Consider the following 20,450-nt stretch of genomic DNA (forward strand, 5'->3'; position numbering starts at 1 on the left):
GTTAATAAATACACTGACATTGGTAAAATCTGTCTTTATACCACAGGCATTTTATTAATTACAGTAATGATGAAGATGTTGGCAGGGCTCAGGTAAGTCTATGTTACACTTACCAGTGATTATTTGCTATTCTCCAGACTTTAAATTGTCACTCATCAATGGCTATTGGAAATTATGATTCAGGTTTACGCATGTGCACAAGCCGGCAAACAATAGAACAATATTTGCAACTGCAAAGCTGATGTTCAAACACATAAATTGCAGATTCCAATGAATTCAGATGAATGATAAAATATCTTACTTGTTTGTACACTAGAAACTTATGTACGTTAATTTACTTTGCTTTGAAATCAGGAGAGAAAAGGATTGAATTCCATATTTGAGGCAGATACAGAAAAATGAGATGTGGATATGGTGTTAGAAGAAGAAAAAAAAAAAAAAAAAAAGGTACAAAAACCATAGAAAGAAAAACGCAAAAGAAATGAGTTAGCAGACAATAGTGTTATACACAAACAGTGTCACAGGGGACTCCGTAGGCATAAATGCTAAAACGTGTTGGGTAGCACATGGCACATTAAACAGGCTGTAACAATACACTAGTGCTTTGCTTGGCTGAAAAACAGAATAGCGCAATCTAGCTTACCTATTTGGTAATGTCACCACTATATGTATTACTTAACAGCATGGCATTGATTTGGCTGCCATTTTATAGAAATGCAAAGCAATGATGGAACCATATAAAACCTTCAATCTTCAAAGAAACATTGAATTTCGTTGTAAAAGGGTCCACGTGAGTTAACTTTAAAGTCTTGTTTATAAAATGTAAGTTTGATTATTTTAAGTTCTTCAATAAATATTTTCTTTTCAAGCAGGACTCCCATGTTTCATACAACAAAAAACCTAGAGAATATTAACTGCTGCCAACTCGGTCTCTGGGGATCAGCCTTAGTTCAGAACCGTGCTTAAGAAAAACATTTCCTATAATGAAAAAGAATAAAAGAAATAAATTATTAAAACTATTAAACACAATTATTATATCACACGTTTTATAAACATTCTATTAAGCAGTATGGGAAGGCAATAATGCCTAGTATTTATTTGCACCTACTGGTACATGATGCACATGCGGTTTTATTTATTTCCTAAATATGTAAAAAGTGGAAAAAAAAAAAAATCATGAAAATGTAGTAAATTCTCTCATATTTAATATACATAAATATGACACGAGGAACACTTAGCAGCAGATAAATGTAGGTTCAAAGAACTTGAGAAACTTTAGAGAACTTTGCTAATATCACAAGACCTTGAAAACAACCATAGATTTGACATAATTCAAAATATATACTTTCATACACAAGCTGATGCTCTCGCTTGTGATGCTACATTAGGATCCATTAGGCAATGCACTATTGCCAAGATTATTTTATAAGACAGCAGCTTAAATAATAGTAAACAATGAGGCACAGTTGCGGCCAATCATACTTTTTATGTCTTTGTTTTAGATTTTAATTATTGACATACACATAACTCATAAAAAGAAAAAGGAATTCTGTATAAAGTAATTTTTACAAAAAAACAAATAAGAATCACACTTCTCTGCTTGTCACTCTCATAAGTGAGTCTCGGTGCCAGGAGAACGTGAGCTGCCTGACTCAATTGTGCCGACTGTAAAGCTTGGTGGAGTAGGGATAATGATATAGGGCTATTTTTCAGGGGTTGGGCTAGGTGCCCTACTTCCAGAGAAAGGAATCCTTAAATCTTATCATAACAAAACATTTTGGACAATATTATGCTTTGGGGAATTAATCCGGCATGACTGTGCACCAGAACAAAGTAAGATCCATGAAGACATGGTTGGACGAGTTTGATTTGGAAGAACTTTATTGGCCTGCACAGAGCACTGACCACAACCCTATCGAACACCTTGCAGATGAACTGGAATTGAAATTGCGAGCCAGACCTTCTCATGAATCAGTTCCTGATTTCACAAATGCCCTCCTGGATGAATGACCAAGAATTCCCACTGAAACACTTGTGAAAAGTATTTTTTAAAAAAAGTGGAAGCTGTTATAGCTGCATGGGGTGGGGGGGGGGATTCCTTCCTAAAGTAGACTAGGCATGTGCAAAATCTGCTGAGACAGGGCACTCGCTTATTCACTAAACAATGATTTCAAATTTTAGAGATTGTAATAGTTTTATTTAAAACACCTCACCTAGGCAAAAAATAATGGGGGTTTAGTTACATTATATAGTTACATAGTTACATAGTTAGATAGCTGAAAAGAGACCATCAAGTTCAGCCTTCCTCACACCTGTTTTTTGCTGTTGATCCAAAAGGCAAAAAAAAAAAAAAAAAAAACCCAGTTTGAATCACAATTTTGCAACAAGCTAGGACAAAAAATTCCTTCTTGACCCCAGAATGGCAGTCAGATTTATCCTTGAATCAAGCAGTTATTACCCTACATTGAAAGATTATATCCTTGAATATTCTGTCTTTGCAAGTATGCATCTAGTAGCTGTTTGAACATCTGTATGGACTCTGATAAAACCACTTCTTCAGGCAGAGAATTCCACATCCTGATTGTTCAGGATGATCATATATTCCATAAGCCTGCCACAACGTCAATGTACCCCCTTTCATATATATATACACACACACATACCTATATATACACATATACACATACATACATATATATAGATTAAAATGATTTGCATGATTTATATTTAATGCACAGTATTACTCTAGTTTTAATCAATATTAAATTCACCTACTGAATATTACCGTGACATTTTAATACAGGCAAACTCAATTAAACAAGTAAATGACAGACATATTAATGACAAAGTACGAAATGTGAATTAATTGGTTCATTCATGTTGAAATTGCTTCTTAGTTTTAATAGGTTTTATTGAAAATTCTCAGAGTGTTGCCTAGTTGCACCCTATTGGGTAGACTAAATATTTAAAAACCTCATCAGGATGAATTTTAAATTATCTAAGATCAAAAGGTCTTCAATTAATTCATCATCTCGTGTGAACACTGGAATATAATCCAACAGTGTTAATTATCTTCGTAAAGTATCAGATGTAATTTAAGCAGATAACCGAATAAGATGTTATTTATTTAAAAGAAATGCTATACATTAAATAGCTTAATAAAGCTTTCAAAAACAAGATTAGCGTATTTAATAAGTGATCATATATGCTTTAATAAATACTATGACAGATACTGATGTAAATTTATAGAATGCCATTTTGATTTTTACTAACCATTGTTTAATACATTTTTTTTTTTTTTTTAATTCTTTATTTTTGTTTTGCATTATGGGTTACAAGCAAGCCTGTTATGTCACGACAGTAGTCACAGGTATATCAACGTAAACATTGTCATGACAGGAATAATCTGCACATTTTTTGTGAGTAGGTATGCGTACTAGTACATGCAATCAACATTAACATTGTGCGAATTGTTGAAGGTTATGTGTATTAAAATGAACATGTCATGGAAAAGTTGGTAGAAGAGAGACAAAGGAGGAGAACTAGGTTTGAGCATACAATCTACGTTCAAGATTATACTAGTTAGCTCTCGCTACGCTGATGGTTAAGTAAATGACTAATGGCTATAGACAGGTTGATTATTCTGACAGGATGGGTACTCAGGTCTGTAAGGTAGCCTGTAAGCCAGCTTAAAGTGAGATGTAGTAGTTGAGTGGTACACAAGCTCAAACATGCTTAAACTCAAACATGAAAGGGTTAAAACTAAGATGATACACCAGCTTAATAAAAAATGTTTAACTCTGAAGTGCCAGATTGTTATAAGTCACAGCACCGTTGGTCAAGATGCGCTTCACAGCAGGTAACTCCCGGTGGTGACAGCAGAGGGGATGTGTGTCAGAGTGGTTGCGACTGAGTAAGGAGACTTCATCGCTTTTCTGTTATGTTTAGTCCCTGGGTCAGTCTATGCCACTCGAGCCCTCGCCAACTCTTATGGTTAGGTCGTGCGGGGGGGGTCAGGCCTGCGTGCTTCATTATCATGCAGCCGCTGATGGGTTCTGTGTGCCGGCACTTAGTGCTGGAGGGGGAGGGTAAGGTTTCTCTCTGCCGCCTGTCGTGAGACACTCTCCACTGTTTGCCGCTGTTAAATGGTTGCCACCGACCTCCCCGGCTTCCTCTGCCCTGTTGTTGCACTGAGCCTGTTAGCGCCATCCACGTGGGCGATGTGCGGTAGGATACTGGCGTTGTGTGTCCGGTGCATCTCCGTACTTGGGTGTCGCTTGTTAGCATGCATCGTTTGTAGCTCTTTGCCCTGCGTATTGAGCCAGCAGGTGTCTGCGGTTTGCTTTGGTCTCTGCAGTTCGGGTCTTACACGCTTGGCCTCCGCCATCTTAGCCTCAGGCCACGGCCTGCATGGTGGTTTGGCAACGCCTCCGGGTGTGGTTGTGGGGCAAGGACCAGGATCACCCCCCCGGTCCAGAGGGGGGGGGGGGGGGGATCAGGACCGGGTCCGCCGAGGTTCCATAAGCTTGTCGGGCCCCGTTGGGCAGGATAGTGGAGCGGCGGCCGTCCACTCCACTCACTGCCAGGTGGGATCCCGCATGGTGCCGCGGGAGTCCCTCCTCCGGGGGACTAAAACTCCGGGAGCAAGCCTCTCCCCAGCTCCGGTAGCCCTTGTACATCGAGGGTCGCGATTTTCGGTCCCATATTGCTGCCAAAATCGCTGTTTATCAGCTTAATTAGCCATGTTGTGCAGGAGCTGATCCTTCCTGCGACCGCTCAGCTCGGCGGCCCGGCCCCGCCCCCCGTTTAATACATTTAAATACAGGAAGGCATTTCATTTTAAAATAAAGTATATTTGGTTAGAATTTGAAGAAAAGAAAAATCAAAATATTTGGTGAACAATATAATCTCTCAATTTTACTTACCAGCTGTCTGTGCTGGATTAAGACCAATTCCATCTGCAGAATAAATCGGAAAATATAGATTTTTTTTAAGCAAAGCAAATTCAACATTACATAGAATGTGCACTTATTCATATTCATGGTGTAATTATGAACTTAACTGCTTCACCAGATTTCAGAAAAACAAAAATATAAAGGAGTGCTACCTTTTTTTCTTTGTGGATGCACGCCAGTGACAAAGCAACAATTCTGACTGACTGACCTATGCAGGTCTGAAAAACTAGAATTCTGTAATCAGTGTGAGCCAAGTGTTTGCTGAGTTTTTTGGCATCAGGAAACAAATTTGCCACTCACCTTTAGCTAGTGAAAATGTAGCCCTAGCGAGAAGAAATTTACCCCTGGTGAGTGTACCACAGCATATAACTTAATGCCTGGCTAGGAGAGCAGGATTTTACATGTTAAGCCCTGCTTATGACTGTGAAATTTAAAACAGGCAAAATAAGCACTATAACCACAGCAGCCGATTTTGCCAAAATTCAAGGGGTCCCCAGGGCCTGGTTCCTCTACTGCAGAACGTCTAAGTGATAGTTACACTTGTGCATTAGCAGTATTAATTTTAGCCAGACCTGCATGGATGTGACAGATACAGCCTATCAGCAGGCACTTTCAGCCTATCACTACAGCCCTAATGCACATGGGACTGATGGCATTAATGTGGAAAAGTAACTTCCGCAGCAGCAATACAAAGAGTGAGGGGTCTACTACCAAGGGGCTCCCAGTTTCATCAAACTGCTCAAAAAAACCAAACAAAATGGGGCGTAGAAATATGTACTATGAGCAATAAAGGATGGATTGAACACTTATTTTCTACTGCGTATGCTGTATGACAGATCTTGGGGTCAATAGCATTGTTCAATGTATATTGAATATAAATATGCACAAAAATGGTTATATAAACAGAAATGTGGGGTGGCACTTACAGTCCACTAGTACCATAACCACTACAACAGGCTGTAGTGATTGTGGTGCTTAGACTCCCCATTATACTACATTTTCAGGGATCATAGCAACGAGTGGCTATCTGACATAAATTCAAGGGATCATAAGAGGTTAGCCTAAAAGAAGTATGTTTCGAAAAACAGAAATGAGCAATTAGCTAAAAAAATAAAAAACTAAAAAAGACAAAACAAAAAAAAACAACACGCAACATATCAATGTCAAAGTGAGTCAACATATGGAGAACTAACATCATAACAAATTGGTAGACTACAACACCTGGTAACATTAGTGATCACTCTAATATGTAAGTATATCTGAAAGCAAACTTTAGCCAGGTGTGATGTATTCGAGAGATAGGTACATTTAGTTTGTTCACGTGTGGTTTTTAATCTGGCTGAGCTTACAGAATTCAGTTACTTCCAGGATGTCACCAGGACCGGTGAGGAAACATCTTTCATTGCCTTAACAGAAACTTATAGTGTCAGGAATACAATTATGTATGGTGTGGCTGTTCAGGTCCCTTTTCTATGAAAAGCCAGTGTTTACATTAAGAAGCCTGCAGGAACAGGCTATAGACACCAGAACCACTACATTAAGCTGTTGTGGCCCTGGTGACTATATTATACAATCATGATGGAATGTTAGTAGGCCAGAAGGGAGAAATCAAAGTCTTTAACATTTTTGTATATTTAACCCATTAAGGACCAAACTTCTGGAATAAAAGGGAATCATGACATGCCACGCATGTCATGTGTCCTTAAGAGGTTAATGTGAAAGATACCACACAAAAGGAAAATACACTAAATAACTGACATGTTTGTTAGAATACATGTTCAAAATATGAATTTGTACAACACAAATTTACACTGAAAGGCTTATAAGAAAATGAGCACATAAATAGACCTACCGTTAGTTATTATTGCACTTGTTGCTGCAGGTACTTTAAACTACAGAAAAATAAACAACAAAATGTGTTAAATAATTTTGGAGTAAAAAAAAAAAAAAACTATTTTACTCAGAGAGAGAAAGCTGATATGAGGAAAAATTTGGCAAAAATCAATGTTTTAGCATATAGCTTCCTAATACTTTTAATATCCAGGGGTGTTACCACTAAGTGTAAACTAGATATATGACCTTTCTCAAAATAACTCAACATTACACTAAACGGCACATTAATAAACATTATTGATTATGGTGCCAGTAGTCTTCCCCTCCCATTGTAAAGAGCAAGCCATTTTAGAAAATGGTTTGACTTCTTACTTGGGGTCACTTGGACACTATTCCCTGCCTTATAGAATAATATAATGGTATTGGAGTCTAGATGAAGTCCATTTAATCTGACAATGTAAATCAATGTTGTTTTAGACAAATTACATTGTCTACATTTCGCCTTAAGAATGGCTCTAGTGATTTTCAATCTGGCACTAGACGTGCTTCCCTCATTACACACTTCGCAAGTCCTTTATGTTCCGAGTCATCACACCCAGCATGATGACGACAAATCTTGTAACAGAAAAGCATAAGGATAATGTTTCTCTACGAACGGGATCCGATCAACACAACATGGCAATTGCAGTAATAGTAATGGTAGTAGTGCCCCCAATGCTTCACCAACGAGAAGCGTTGGATTGGGCTGGTGATCGTCTTAGTGATGACTTCCCAGTAGGTGGGCAGCTGCTGTAAGGAGGTCGCAAGGATGAAAGGTGAGCTTAACATTTTATTTGTAACTTTTAAAGTGTGGCCCAATAATTGAAAAAGCTGTTCAGAAATGTTATAAATATAGGATATATATATATATATATATATATATATATATATATAAAAATATAAATATATATAAAAAACAAGACAATAGTATGTATTGACATTTTGCTATAAATCTTCACAGTTCCTAAGAAAGTTCTGCAGTGAGTGGAAAAAATACATTAATAATTCAAGGCTTGATGGGTGGGTTTGTCATACAGATAAGAATCAGAAAATAATTCCATTAGAAAAGTCAGATAAGAGAAAAGAATCAATATATTTTTTTTTCTTTAATAAAAGTTAAACAATATATGCTATAGATAAAAAAAAAAAATAAAAAAAAAAATTTTTTAACATAACATGTCAATCTTCCTGATCACCTAAAAGAGGTCTCTGATTTTTGAGGTTTTTTGTTTTGTTTTGTTTGAGGATCTGTCAGGAAGATTGCTTATAACTCCGCCATGTCAATAGCCTTGGAACAATTATTAAATCACTTGACTGCTTGTGGGGAATCCTGAAAACCAACGTAAAGATGCTGCCAGACAATTCCTTCCTGTACAGTTGACTGGTCATTTCACTTGGAGTGACTTACATTAATTTCACATTGTTGAATGCTTTAGGCATGGAGCTTTACACTGTGCTCAGGACACAACGAAAAAAATAAAAATAACGTGCCATTTCTAAACTGTGTCTCAATCTGTTGCCTGGAGAATTTCTACAAGCTAACTTTTTAAATAAACCAACTTTGTTCTTGTTCTCTTTAAAACAAGAACAGCATGCTTTTAATGGCAGCAGTTTCCTAAGGCTGCATTATTTTCTTTAATTGCAGATTATTTTTGTTCTATTTCAATACCTATTTCAGCCATGTTTCCATGAGGAAGATGTGTGTGTGACTGACACACACAAACACACTTTTAGAAAATACCGTATTTATCGGCGTATAACACGCACCTCATTTTAAGAAGGAAATTCCCCCCCTCCCATAGTGTTCCCCCCCCTCATCCCATAGTGTCCCCCCCTTTCCATAGTATTCTCCACCCCCTCCCATAGTGTTCCCCCCTCATCCCATAGTGTCCCCCCCTTTCCATAGTATTCTTCCCCCCATAGTGCCCCCCTCCCATAGTGTCCCCCCCCTCATCCCATAGTGCCCCCCCCTCCCATAGTGTTCCCCCCTCATCCCATAGTATTCTCCCCCCCTCCCCATAGTGTTCTCCACCCCCTCCCCATAGTGTTCTCCACCCCCTCCCCATAGTGTTCTCCACCCCCTCCCATAGTGTTCTCCACCCCCTCCCATAGTGTTCTCCACCCCCTCCCATAGTGTTCTCCACCCCCTCCCATAGTGTTCTCCACCCCCTCCCATAGTGTTCTCCACCCCCTCCCATAGTGTTCTCCACCCCCTCCCATAGTGTTCTCCACCCCCTCCCATAGTGTTCTCCACCCCCTCCCATAGTGTTCTCCACCCCCTCCCATAGTGTTCTCCACCCCCTCCCATAGTGTTCTCCACCCCCTCCCATAGTGTTCTCCACCCCCTCCCATAGTGTTCTCCACCCCCTCCCATAGTGTTCTCCACCCCCTCCCATAGTGTTCTCCACCCCCTCCCATAGTGTTCTCCACCCCCTCCCATAGTGTTCTCCACCCCCTCCCATAGTGTTCTCCACCCTCTCCCATAGTGTTCTCCACCCTCTCCCATAGTGTTCTCCACCCCCTCCCATAGTGTTCTCCACCCCCTCCCATAGTGTTCTCCACCCTCTCCCATAGTGTTCTCCACCCTCTCATAGTGTTCTCCACCCTCTCCCATAGTGTTCTCCACCCTCTCCCATAGTGTTCTCCACCCTCTCCCATAGTGTTCTCCACCCTCTCCCATAGTGTTCTCCACCCTCTCCCATAGTGTTCCCCCCCTCATCCCATAGTGTCCCCCCCTTTCCATAGTATTCTCCTCCCCTCATCCCATAGTGTCCCCCTCCCTCATTCCATAGTGTCCCCCCCCTTTCCATAGTATTCTCCACCCCCTCCCATAGTGTACCCCCTACCCTTGTCCCATAGTGCACTTTCCCTTGTCCCATAATTACTTACCTGTCTTGAAGCGTGGGCCGGCTTCACAGCGCGCACCGCGGTACTGGAACTTCAATTTCAGGTTCCGGTTTCCGGCGGGACTGAAAGGAAGTGTGCACACTTCCTTTCAGTCCCGCCGGAAACCGGAACCTGAAATTGAAGTTCCAGTACCGCGGTGCGCGCTGAACACCGGCCCACGCTTCAAGACAGGTAAATAAATATGGTATATCGGCGTATAACACGCACCCATCATTTCCCCCCTATTTTCAGGGAGAAAAAGTGCGTGTTATACGCCGATAAATGCGGTAATCATTTTATCGGACACTCTTAACCACTTTGCAAAAAAACATGTGCAGTTTTTCATTTTTTTAATGCAGATTTCAGTAGTAACTGGCACTTTTTATAAATTAACCTTGTTACATCCCCTGGCTGTCAAACAGACAAACATTTGCCCAGAGCACCTGCCTTGTAAAGGCTTTTCATTGAGCTGTATTTGGAAGACTGTGATTGGACAGCGACTGAAATTAAGGGATGGGTTAGAAGGGGGGGGGGGGGGGGGGGGGGGGGTTGTAAAGGCTTCAGAAACGTGATCTGCAGCTTTTGACAGCTGTTTTTTTTTTTTTTTTTAGATATACCCCCAGTGGAAATATGCATTATTAAATGCATGCATGTTGTCATTGGGAATATATCTACTAAACAGAATTTTTTTTTACAAACAATTTTTTTTTTATTTGGGCAGTGGAGTGTCTCTGTAAATATATCCTACATGAAATGTCAATACTACTATCTTAAAGCGTCACTATTACCGTCAAGGGACTTTGCAAAGACCCCCCCAACAATGGAATTGCCACTGGGGTTCTTATATGGATCTGTCCCCTGCACGTGTGCCCATTTTCCTCTGGGGCAGCTCTTCTGCTCCCAAAGGAAGCATGATAGTACAGCATGGAGGTGTATTGATGATATCTTGAGACCCTCTGCAGACGTCACTGTTGATGGCTGGCGGAGTGACACTTCTAGACAGCAGTAGCTGTACCCAGTGTCTAAAAGTGCCAAGCAGAGGAAATATACAGAGACAAAATAGTCTCTACTTTGTCTCTGTATATCTCTTGACTGGGTTGGAATTTCAGTGAAATTCAAACAGAGTCAAAAATTAGTATTTCATAAAAATTCTATCATTACAAAAAAATACACATTTTTCATGGGGGTGACAGTGCCGCCTTAAGCATTTACAAGGGAACAATGCACCAGAATTTCTATTTCAGGCTGCTGATAAAATTTAATTTCAATTTGTGATCTTAACTAGTTATTGCAGAAAAGAATAAATGTTCCTGTATTAGAGATACAAAGTAGTCAGACTTGTATCAAGTGATTAAAAAGACAACATAAAAATATGACACGTTAACCGATATGTTAAAGGTGTCTACAAATGAACAACCAAGGCAAATTTCTTTGGGAGACCTGCCATTATCACAATAAGAGTTGGTGAGGAAACCTGCTCGCACTGACAATTTAATCATTGGGAAAAGGGAGGGGATGACTTTCCTCATTTCCCCAGTCCTTCTCAATAAGCAGCAAGCAAAATAAAAAGTACATAATGTCTTCCTGAGAGCAACTCAGATTTCTTTTCCCCCTTTGTGTACATTTGTAATGCGGACTAAAAACCATGTAGTAAAACCAGTATCTTTATTAATTAAAAAATAGAAATATTACAGAAGTCTAAAGCATTGTTCTCCGTACTCCTGCACTTAAAGGGACACTAAACGCACATAGACACTACATCTTAATGAACTGGTCTGGGTGCAATGTCCCTGTCATTTTAATCCTGCAAGTGTAAATATCGCCATCTGCAGGAAAGGGTTTAAATGCTTCTAGTGACGTTTACTGGATTTTACAAATCACTGCTGCTTATAGTACACCCAAACATTAGAGTGGGCTCAGAATGTTGTATGCACCAAGTGTGATTGTGGATCTTAGACTGACCGTTTCAATAATTAGTAATCATAATTCAACAAGCACATTATACAATTAAAAGGTCAATGAACCCACTTTTTCCCTTTAAAACCACTTCACAACTTAAACAAAATGCACTCTAAACAAATAGAAAAAGGAATATAGTTAAATAATCTCCCCTTTTTACAAGTAAAATTTAATTTAAACTCCTCTTATTTTTATTAACTTATTCATTATTTGTGATGGTACTACTACATATAGTACTTACTTCTTCTGCTGCAAATTTTAGAACTGCAGTAAAAGGTGTATTTTCAGGAACGCATAATCTATGGATTGAAAACCAAAATTACATTTGAAATGAGGAAATATAACCAAGAGTAATTATACATACTTTGAAGATAACAAAATTCAGCACATTTAGGCTGTATGCATGCAAAAAAAGTGAAAAATTAACACAATATGATATATCATCAACATTATTACACAATATCAAAATTAAGAACAGATGCTATTAGCAGTATAAATATACAGTTATGACAGTATCCCACTTCTAAAGATAAGTCTAATGACATTTTTATTTCCGCATATATTCTGCAATGATAAAAAAGTGCTTCCTGAACAGCACGAGTTTGATGGGAGACATACACCTCAAAATTAAATTAAACAAAAAAAGTGTGTTTGCTAGCATGATTTTTCTATTACACAATTTGTTTCCTTCATCTAATTTTCAATATACTCACCTCCTTCCAAGCTATTCCTGTGCTGCAATAGCTCTGCCTGCCTTCATGGGAGTGTTATCTGTATTTTGTCCAGCCTATCATTGGGAAAGCCCGGATTGCTTTCCCAACAGCTAGCACAACCTCCTGTTGGCATGATGTGCTGGCTTCATTGCCAGCACTTGAGTCCACTGATTGGAGTGACATATGACATCATTCTGTTTTTTTGTATATGTAAGCAAGCACTGGCTTGGACGGAGTGGGGGCTGACGACCAATATACTATAATCTATTTAGGGAGGCTCCTGTGTACTGTGTAGACCTTTTGCAAGTGCCTATATGACTGCCTATTTTACTAGTTTGCTAGCAAGCAAAGTGACCTGGAAGCTTGTAGCGTGTATCACTCTCTGCAGCGTATTAGAGCATTGCTAAGGGTACCATGGCAATGCTCTGATACAGTGCAGATGTTGAATCCCACTACAAGCCCTTACACAGCGTTATGGCTTTGATGAGGTGCATTACACTGGTAATCGTGTTATTTGATGGGTCTTCAGTGAAGATGCCAGCTGCAACAATGACGCATGCGCGCTTAATCACACTCAAGCCTAAACAGAGAACAGCCTGTAGTCATCATGTTCTCATGCCGCCTGAGCTCGACATTGCATGTATGCTAAGAGTCTGCCTGCTGGGAGGGAGGGGGGAGCGATCTTTACAATACAATAATAAGAAATCTATAAATTTGTTAGCACAATATATAGATGTTACAGGTTAGTAAAACGGGGCATGACGGGTACCCACTAAGTAAGCTTTGAAGGAGAGCTAACATGGTCACAGAATAATTGAAAAAAATATAATCCAAAACAGCTATTCCCAAACACATTTTTCTCTGGTGAATATGAAATGGATCATCAAGGCTGGCTTTGGCAAGTAAGGCTAGTAGCAGACTTAAAATATTCAGCCCTTTATATAGGTAAATATGTATATTTTTTTCCTACTCAAAACAATGACTTACACTTTATACGGAAGCCGAGGGTCTGAAGTAAGTGTGACTTTAAATGTTACCTTTGACCTATAATAGAAATGAAAAGAAAACATAAATAATACAGAACATTACGACATTGTGTTGATACAAGCTTTCACTCAAGGATGCATGGAGGGGAGAACCATTTAAATAAAATAGTACACTCACATATTAATTTAAAAATAAAAAAGTGTAATAATAGATTTAAACTTCACCTACCATAGAATTATGGCAATGGCAAAAAAGGCAAGCATATTTTCTTTTATTTTAACTATATACACATACTGCTTATTATGGATAAATAACGCTTTTAGGAGGTTTCGGAGACAACATAATAAACCACAAGATTGAAGGCTGAGTCTCTAGATCCCCAAATAAACTTTTTTGTCACGGCAGCACTATTCTAATGTTGCCTGAGCTTAGTGGGAGTTATAGTCTTGGTCAGCAGCTACTTTAGATTCCAACATTAAAGTGGCAGCAGGTGCCACTCAGGAGTGTAACTCTCACTAATATTGAGCTAGGACCTGTACCGTAGGACTCTCTTTCTTTCTTTCTTTCTATGTGTGTGTGTATATGTATATATATATATATATATATATATATATATATATTTACTTATCCACACTCCCCCAGTTATATGTCTGGGATAAGAACAGATTATCATTTAGAATATTGTAGTACATGGATGGTGATGTTAACCATGCAACTATTCCCCATAGTGAACAGGGAACTAAACAGGGGTCACCACCATGCACTACATGGGAATATCTTAAAGAAATGGGACATACATGATTATAGTAAGAGTTACACCCAAGAGCAGTATGTATGTATGTTCGTTCAGGTGCTGTCCGAAAATGAAGCACCTCCCCTAAACCTGCTCTAGCCCTTCCACCAATGTCACATAATGTAAAAGATACATTACATCAGGGCTCCAAAAATCCCAGGCGCCCAGTCGCCATGGCGACTCGTAATTCTAAGCCTCAACTATCAACAGTCAGGCGTAATATTTTAATGAAAATAAGCAATTTCTTTATGTGCTGTCAAATAACTTCCAAGGAAATATAAGTGCAATAAAAAAAATAAATAAAAACTATAAAATTATTTTATTAGTATAGTACTTTAAAGCAAGGAGTCTACATCATGACGCAATTAGGACATACGGTAATCAGAAAAATAGCTTAATTGGTTACTGTAACCAAAAAAACAAAAAAAAACTGTATTTTCATAAAAGCCCAAACTTTCCTCTTTTCCAGCGCTGAGGCCACATTTTCCCTACAACCTGATCCTTCACAGCGGTCATCAATCCCTCTCATATCTGATTGGGAAATAAGATACTGACATTGGGGGGGGGGAGCATAGGGAGCCAAAGTGCCAGGAATAGAGCTTTGTATTCCTGGCACTTATCGTATCCCTTTAACATTTTTAATGACAGATAAAGGCCAACTGACCTCGTCTGGTCTGCTTAATTCAAATGCCAAAATCATCACACGGTATTATTGATTTTACCGTCACAGTAATATGTCTATTTGAACAATTCTATTGTCTGGGTTTTAAAGTGTACCAAGATGACTTATAATAGATCATACCTAATGTTAAACCTTATTTCTCTAAAGCCTCAGGTTTAGCCGGACACAAAAAAATGTTATTTAAACAGCACAAATTAGCAGGATCTGAACCAGAGACACAGGAAATGGGAAGATATGTCCCTCAGAAGTAATACCTAATGCACTAAGCTGCATTTTAAGTAAAATCAGGACAAAATTCAGATTGCTAAATTCCACATTAACAATATGGCAACTGAGGGATATAGATAATGCTTGTTTTGTTGGAACACTATGGTCTTAGAAATACAAAACTGTATTTCTAACACTCTAGGGTCCCTCTACCTCAGTGCTGTTCCCCACCCTGTCATGAAAGGGATAAAAACCCTATCATTCACTTACATGATTCCAGCACTGAGGTCCCTTGTCACTGGATCATCCTCCCACATTGTCAGCAATGGGGGGGACCTGATGTACATGCACGGCAAGCACATTAGGGCTTCCCCATAGTAAAGCATTCCTATGGTGTTGTTTTTTTTCAAGATGCTGGACATCCTCATGCAAACAGTGAGGACATCCAGACTCATTCCACGGAGTAAAACTCCTCTTGTGGAGTTGTTAACTTTGCAATGTAATTATTGCAGTTCTTCAGAAACTGAACTTTTTAGGTTGTTCTGAATTAGCCTGGATGTATTTTGGGTCATTAGATTGCTGAAGGACGAACCCCTGACCAACCAGGTATAGCGTATAGCAGGTACTGCAAAAAGCTGGGGTAGTCTTTTTGGTTCAGTATGTCTTTATGTGCATGTCGTAGACTCTGGATCCAGTAAAAGAACTCCAGACTATCACTCTTACTTCAAGGATTACTATAGGGTCAGGAACACAAACATGCATTCCTGACCCTATAGTGTTAACACCACCATCTAGCCCCCCTGGGCCCCTCATGCCTCCATAAATATAGCAAAATATAGCAAAATCTTACTGTATTCAAGCCAGAAGCTGTGACTCTGCATGCTGTTTGCCTCAAAAACAAAACAAAAACAAAAAAACAGTCTGCTGACATCTTCAGAAGTGGTAGCCTGATCCAATCACAATGCTTCCCCATAGGATTGACTGAGACTGACAAAGAGGCAGATCAGGGGCAGAGCCAGCATGATTCAAACACAGCCCTGGCCAATCAGCATCTCCTCATATAGATGAATTGAATCAATGAATCTCTATGAGGAAAGTTCAGTGTCTGCATGCAGTGGGAGGAGATACTGAATCACAGGATGCTTGTGCACAGCAGATCTGAGTGGATGGAGGCATATCACTGAGTGACTGCAACTGGAGGTGTTCCTCGCTTTCAATGTAAACACATGAGAAAGGCTGCAGGGAGCTATAGTTCTCACCTGAACAACCTCATTAAGCTGAAGTTGTTCAGGTGACTATAGTGTCCCTTTAACTCTTACTTCAACCAGCGTTAAATTATTGCCCTTTGAGCCATCTCTTATACAAACTTCTGCCTCTCAGAAAATTGTCTTCTAATTCTGTTGTGGCTTTGGGTCTACTAAAGTCCATCCTGCGAGAGTTTCCTCCAGTTACCCTTTCATGGTGTAGGAAACTGTACTCATTGACACCTTGACATTCTTTGCCACTTCTCTAAAGTAAAGACCTACACTTTTAAGGGTTATAAATTGTTAATTTCCTTTTTCTTGCCCTTATGATACCAATATATTATTTCAGGCAGTAACATACTATCCAGGTCCAAATAATGTTAACGTGCATGTACAAACATAGTCTGTCCCAACACTACCTTTATACTGTTGAGGGTTTGTAAGCAAAAAATGATTGGGACACCTGTAGGAATTGTTAGCATCAACTTTCATGACCAAATTAATTTTATTTGCACTTCTGCAGCTATAAGTTGCTAACCCACTATTTGTTCATGAAAAGGGTATTTCTTTAAAACTGAAGTGTATATTATTTTTCAGGTAACCTAAACTTGATTTCTGTAACCATACTGTGTACCTTCGTAACATTACAGATTACTCAGACTACATAGGATTAATTTTCAACAAAAAGCTTGAAAAATCGAGATGTTCTTAATGTTTTTTATTTATGAAAATGGCATTCAACTTAAAATGATGAGACTCCTTTTTGACAGCTCTTTTTGGCATGACAGGTAACCATGTGCACCATAGTGTACACTGGTGACAAACTATAAACGGTCACTTGAGCATTTATTAAAATGTAACGCATTTAAATGTATACCTAAACTTGTGTTTTCCACATTTCGTTTTCTATATTTACATTTCAGTTATGTGATATTTTACTCAATACGTTTGTCTACATGAAAGGAGAAAAACATACATTTACAATACTCATTACCAACAGAAACTTAATTTTGTTAGATCCCTAACTAAATCTAAGTGTTTGACTTTGCGGAATCACATACTAACAAAAATATTCTAAATATTAATTACTGTATTAAAATCAGGTCCTTTTTTAATACAGTAATTAAAAAAAATTCCCTGTACACATAACTAACTTGTCCAAGTTCTGCCATGCACATCTTTATTACTGGCACATCTGGCTACACTGACATTGTCATTAGCACTATTAAATGCAGGCAGGAAATATAAAATGCTGATTATACTATAGACCAGGTGGTAGGTAAACTTCAGCAATCCAGAATATTGTGGACTACATCTCCCATCATGCACTTACAGCCATAATACTGGCAAAGCATCATGGGGGATGTAGTCCAAAACACCTGGAATGCCAAAGTTTGTCCTACCCTGATACAGACCAATAAATCCCTTGCATTTTTTAGCTGTTCAAGCTGTTCCCATCTCAGCAGGCATTGCATTTACCATAATAATAGCTGTCACTATATATGTATGGCTGAGGGCTCCTGCTGTAGATTGGTTCTAATCATTTACTGCTAAACAAATCATCACACTCCCTGGTCACCCAGGCTACTTACATTGTAACAGGGGCTTTAATAGTGTCTCCAACACAGGACCACTTCCCAATCAACTCAGCAGGAGAAGCAGCCACACCACGAGCCCTACGTCAGCAGAGCCGAAAGACCCTCTCGGGAAAGTAGTCCAATGATATGCCTGTTTCCTTTAACAACAAAAAAAGGCTCAGCCTAGAATAATGCGTGAAAAGTGAACCTTAAAAACAGCAGAGGTTTATTAAAGCAAGATTTCTAATGCAGCCACGGGTTTGGTGTTATTATAGGACGAAAGAAATATGTTAATTTTTGTACAGGCGTAGCATGGACTGCCCCTGGTTTACTGGGGGCTTTTTGAGGGAAACGTGTCTACTGGGCAAGCGCTGTGATTGGCCCGCTAAAGCTTCAGGGTGCAACGTCATCAAGCTGGAGAGGTCGATGCGGCCATCTTCTTTGAGGGCAAATCAGTATTTCTGATTTTATGACAGGTGGACATATGAATAATAAGGGAAAATGTGCAAACATGTGTTATGGTATTTACTTGGTGAATATAATTAATAGGCACTTTAACTAAAATTTACACCTACATAGAGTAAGAGTCCCTATAATTACTATACTCAGTACCTTATTTATTATTTTTATTATTATTATTATTATTATTTATATCAAAAGCAATGTAAGGATGAGAAATAGCAGAGCAAAGTATAAAAAGGACAAACAACACAGCCAAGAACAGAAATACATGAAGTCGTTATATTACTAATATAGTTGCTATATTATTTTTGTATGTTGTGCTTTGTCTACTGTATGGCTCTGTGGAATATGTTCTGTAATTACTACACTATAAACTATAATGTATTGATAAGAAAACACCGTGTTAACCATTGATACAGTGGAACAGGTTTAAAGTGAATGTGTTATAATACACACAAATTCATCTAATTTTAAAGAATATCACATTTTATCTATACGCTGTACTAGCCAATTTATTGAATTGAATTGAAATCTCTGTCAACCAAATCCATTGGCGTTAAACCTGTGTACCAATGGCGGGGAGTGAGTGACAGGGGGAGAATGAGAACTTTTCGACAGGCAGTTCTCTGCTCCATTTCACATTGCTACTCTCCCAGGAGGCGTTCCTCATGCTTGTTACGGGAGTATTGGATGCGCTGACACCGATGTGAAGCCAGCATGACACTGATGTGAAAACGGTGTCAATACGGAGGATTTCCTTGCTTGGGGAAGTGTTGTCCCCAAGCACGGCCTATCCCAGCAGAGACACGGCAGCTTAAAAACGTTGTAACCCCCATGGAACTTGCAAAATGATGAATGAATACTAGTATAAAAGCTCCCAAAATATACACATATAGGATTTATCGCTATAATAAATGATACCTTTAGAACCTTGGGAGCAGTTATCTGTTACAGTGAACCTTTCATGACAGGTTAAAATTAACCTATAACAACTCCTAGAGCAATCAATGTATCATTTATTATAAAGCTAATTGCTTTAGAAGCTGTTAAGGAGCAGGGCTGCTCTTTGGCTGGAGAGAACGGGATTCCAGCCCCTGACCTTACACTTTGGGCCCCTGTGGGTGTGATAACTGCCCTCATGCGGACATTATTTTTATTTGTCCTTGTCAGCACACTTTGAATGCCTCTCTGTGAGTGGTTGTGGATGCAGACATGCCCTAATGAAGCACCTAATTGTCTTCCCATTTCCTGTCTAGGGCTTTCTGGTCATTTTTTCCATAAATTTAGGCTAGATTTTTATGTTTATGAATAAAACACCATGACTGAATCTGCATACACCTAGTTATGATTAGTGCCAGAATGTTACAGTTTAAGATTACGGCATTAATTTAATTGATATGTTTGTCATCCAGTTAAAGGGTTACTCCATTTATAATGCTCTCTAGGGCTTTATTTTGTAGGTCACCTCTGAACCAGCAAGGAGAGGAAGAGAAAGAGAAAGAGAGAGGGAAAAGTAAAAACAAAACACAAAAAAAACAGATTGTACAGGGAGTGCAACAATGTATTTTTTGCACAGAATTGACATTTGACAATCCCGAACAGAACTCTCGGCTGTCAAAGTCACATGTGCCAGAGGTACAACAAGCTCCCAGCACAAAACTTAATATATTTAACGATACGTACCCGACCTACGACCCCAGTTCATACCTCTACGCAGGTCGTATGACTCGAATGCATCATTTGGTCTTTCCTATGGGGATTCCGGCGATGCTGGAGGTCCTCATGCATAGCATGAGGACATCCAGCGTAATTTAAAACACTTTTCATGTTTTAAGAACCCGGAAGTCTCTCTAGTGGCTGTCTGTTAGACAGCCACTAGAAGAGGACTTAACCCTGCAAGGTAATTATTTCAGTTTATAAAAACTGCAATAATTACACTTGCAGGGTTAAGGGTGATGGGAGTTTGCACCAGACCACTCCAATGGGCAGAAGTGGTCTGGGTGCCTGCAGTGTCCCTTTAAATGGCGAATGTTCTGGAAAAGTCACTCCCAGTTCAGAAGTGTTCACATCACATAGGCAACATCGTTATTGCACTTTTTGGAACCGCAGGGAT

At 39.2% G+C, this 20,450-nt stretch overlaps 1 protein-coding gene across 1 annotated transcript; it reads right to left on the minus strand.

The window, feature by feature from the left end:
- Positions 1-301: 301 nt before the first annotated feature.
- Positions 302-17,985, minus strand: UFM1 (ubiquitin fold modifier 1). Its single transcript, XM_063429076.1, has 6 exons — positions 17,891-17,985; positions 13,373-13,429; positions 11,914-11,971; positions 6,808-6,847; positions 4,926-4,958; positions 302-978 (listed from the first exon to the last, which is right to left on the minus strand). Coding segments are annotated over exons 1-6 (258 nt in total). The 5' UTR covers positions 17,893-17,985; the 3' UTR covers positions 302-910.
- Positions 17,986-20,450: the final 2,465 nt, after the last annotated feature.

This window comes from Pelobates fuscus, chromosome 1 (assembly GCF_036172605.1).
Source record: "Pelobates fuscus isolate aPelFus1 chromosome 1, aPelFus1.pri, whole genome shotgun sequence".
In the NCBI taxonomy this organism is placed as follows: Eukaryota; Metazoa; Chordata; class Amphibia; order Anura; family Pelobatidae; genus Pelobates; species Pelobates fuscus.

What these genes read in the sequence shown, in the direction of transcription:
- UFM1 (XM_063429076.1), bottom strand. An exon ending in CCTCGGCTTCCGTATAAAGT is followed by an intron (nt 11,972 to 13,372) that starts GTAAGTCATTGT and finishes TTCAATCCATAG; the next exon opens with ATTATGCGTTCCTGAAAATA. An exon ending in TAAAATTTGCAGCAGAAGAA is followed by an intron (nt 6,848 to 11,913) that starts GTAAGTACTATA and finishes ATTTTTCTGTAG; the next exon opens with TTTAAAGTACCTGCAGCAAC.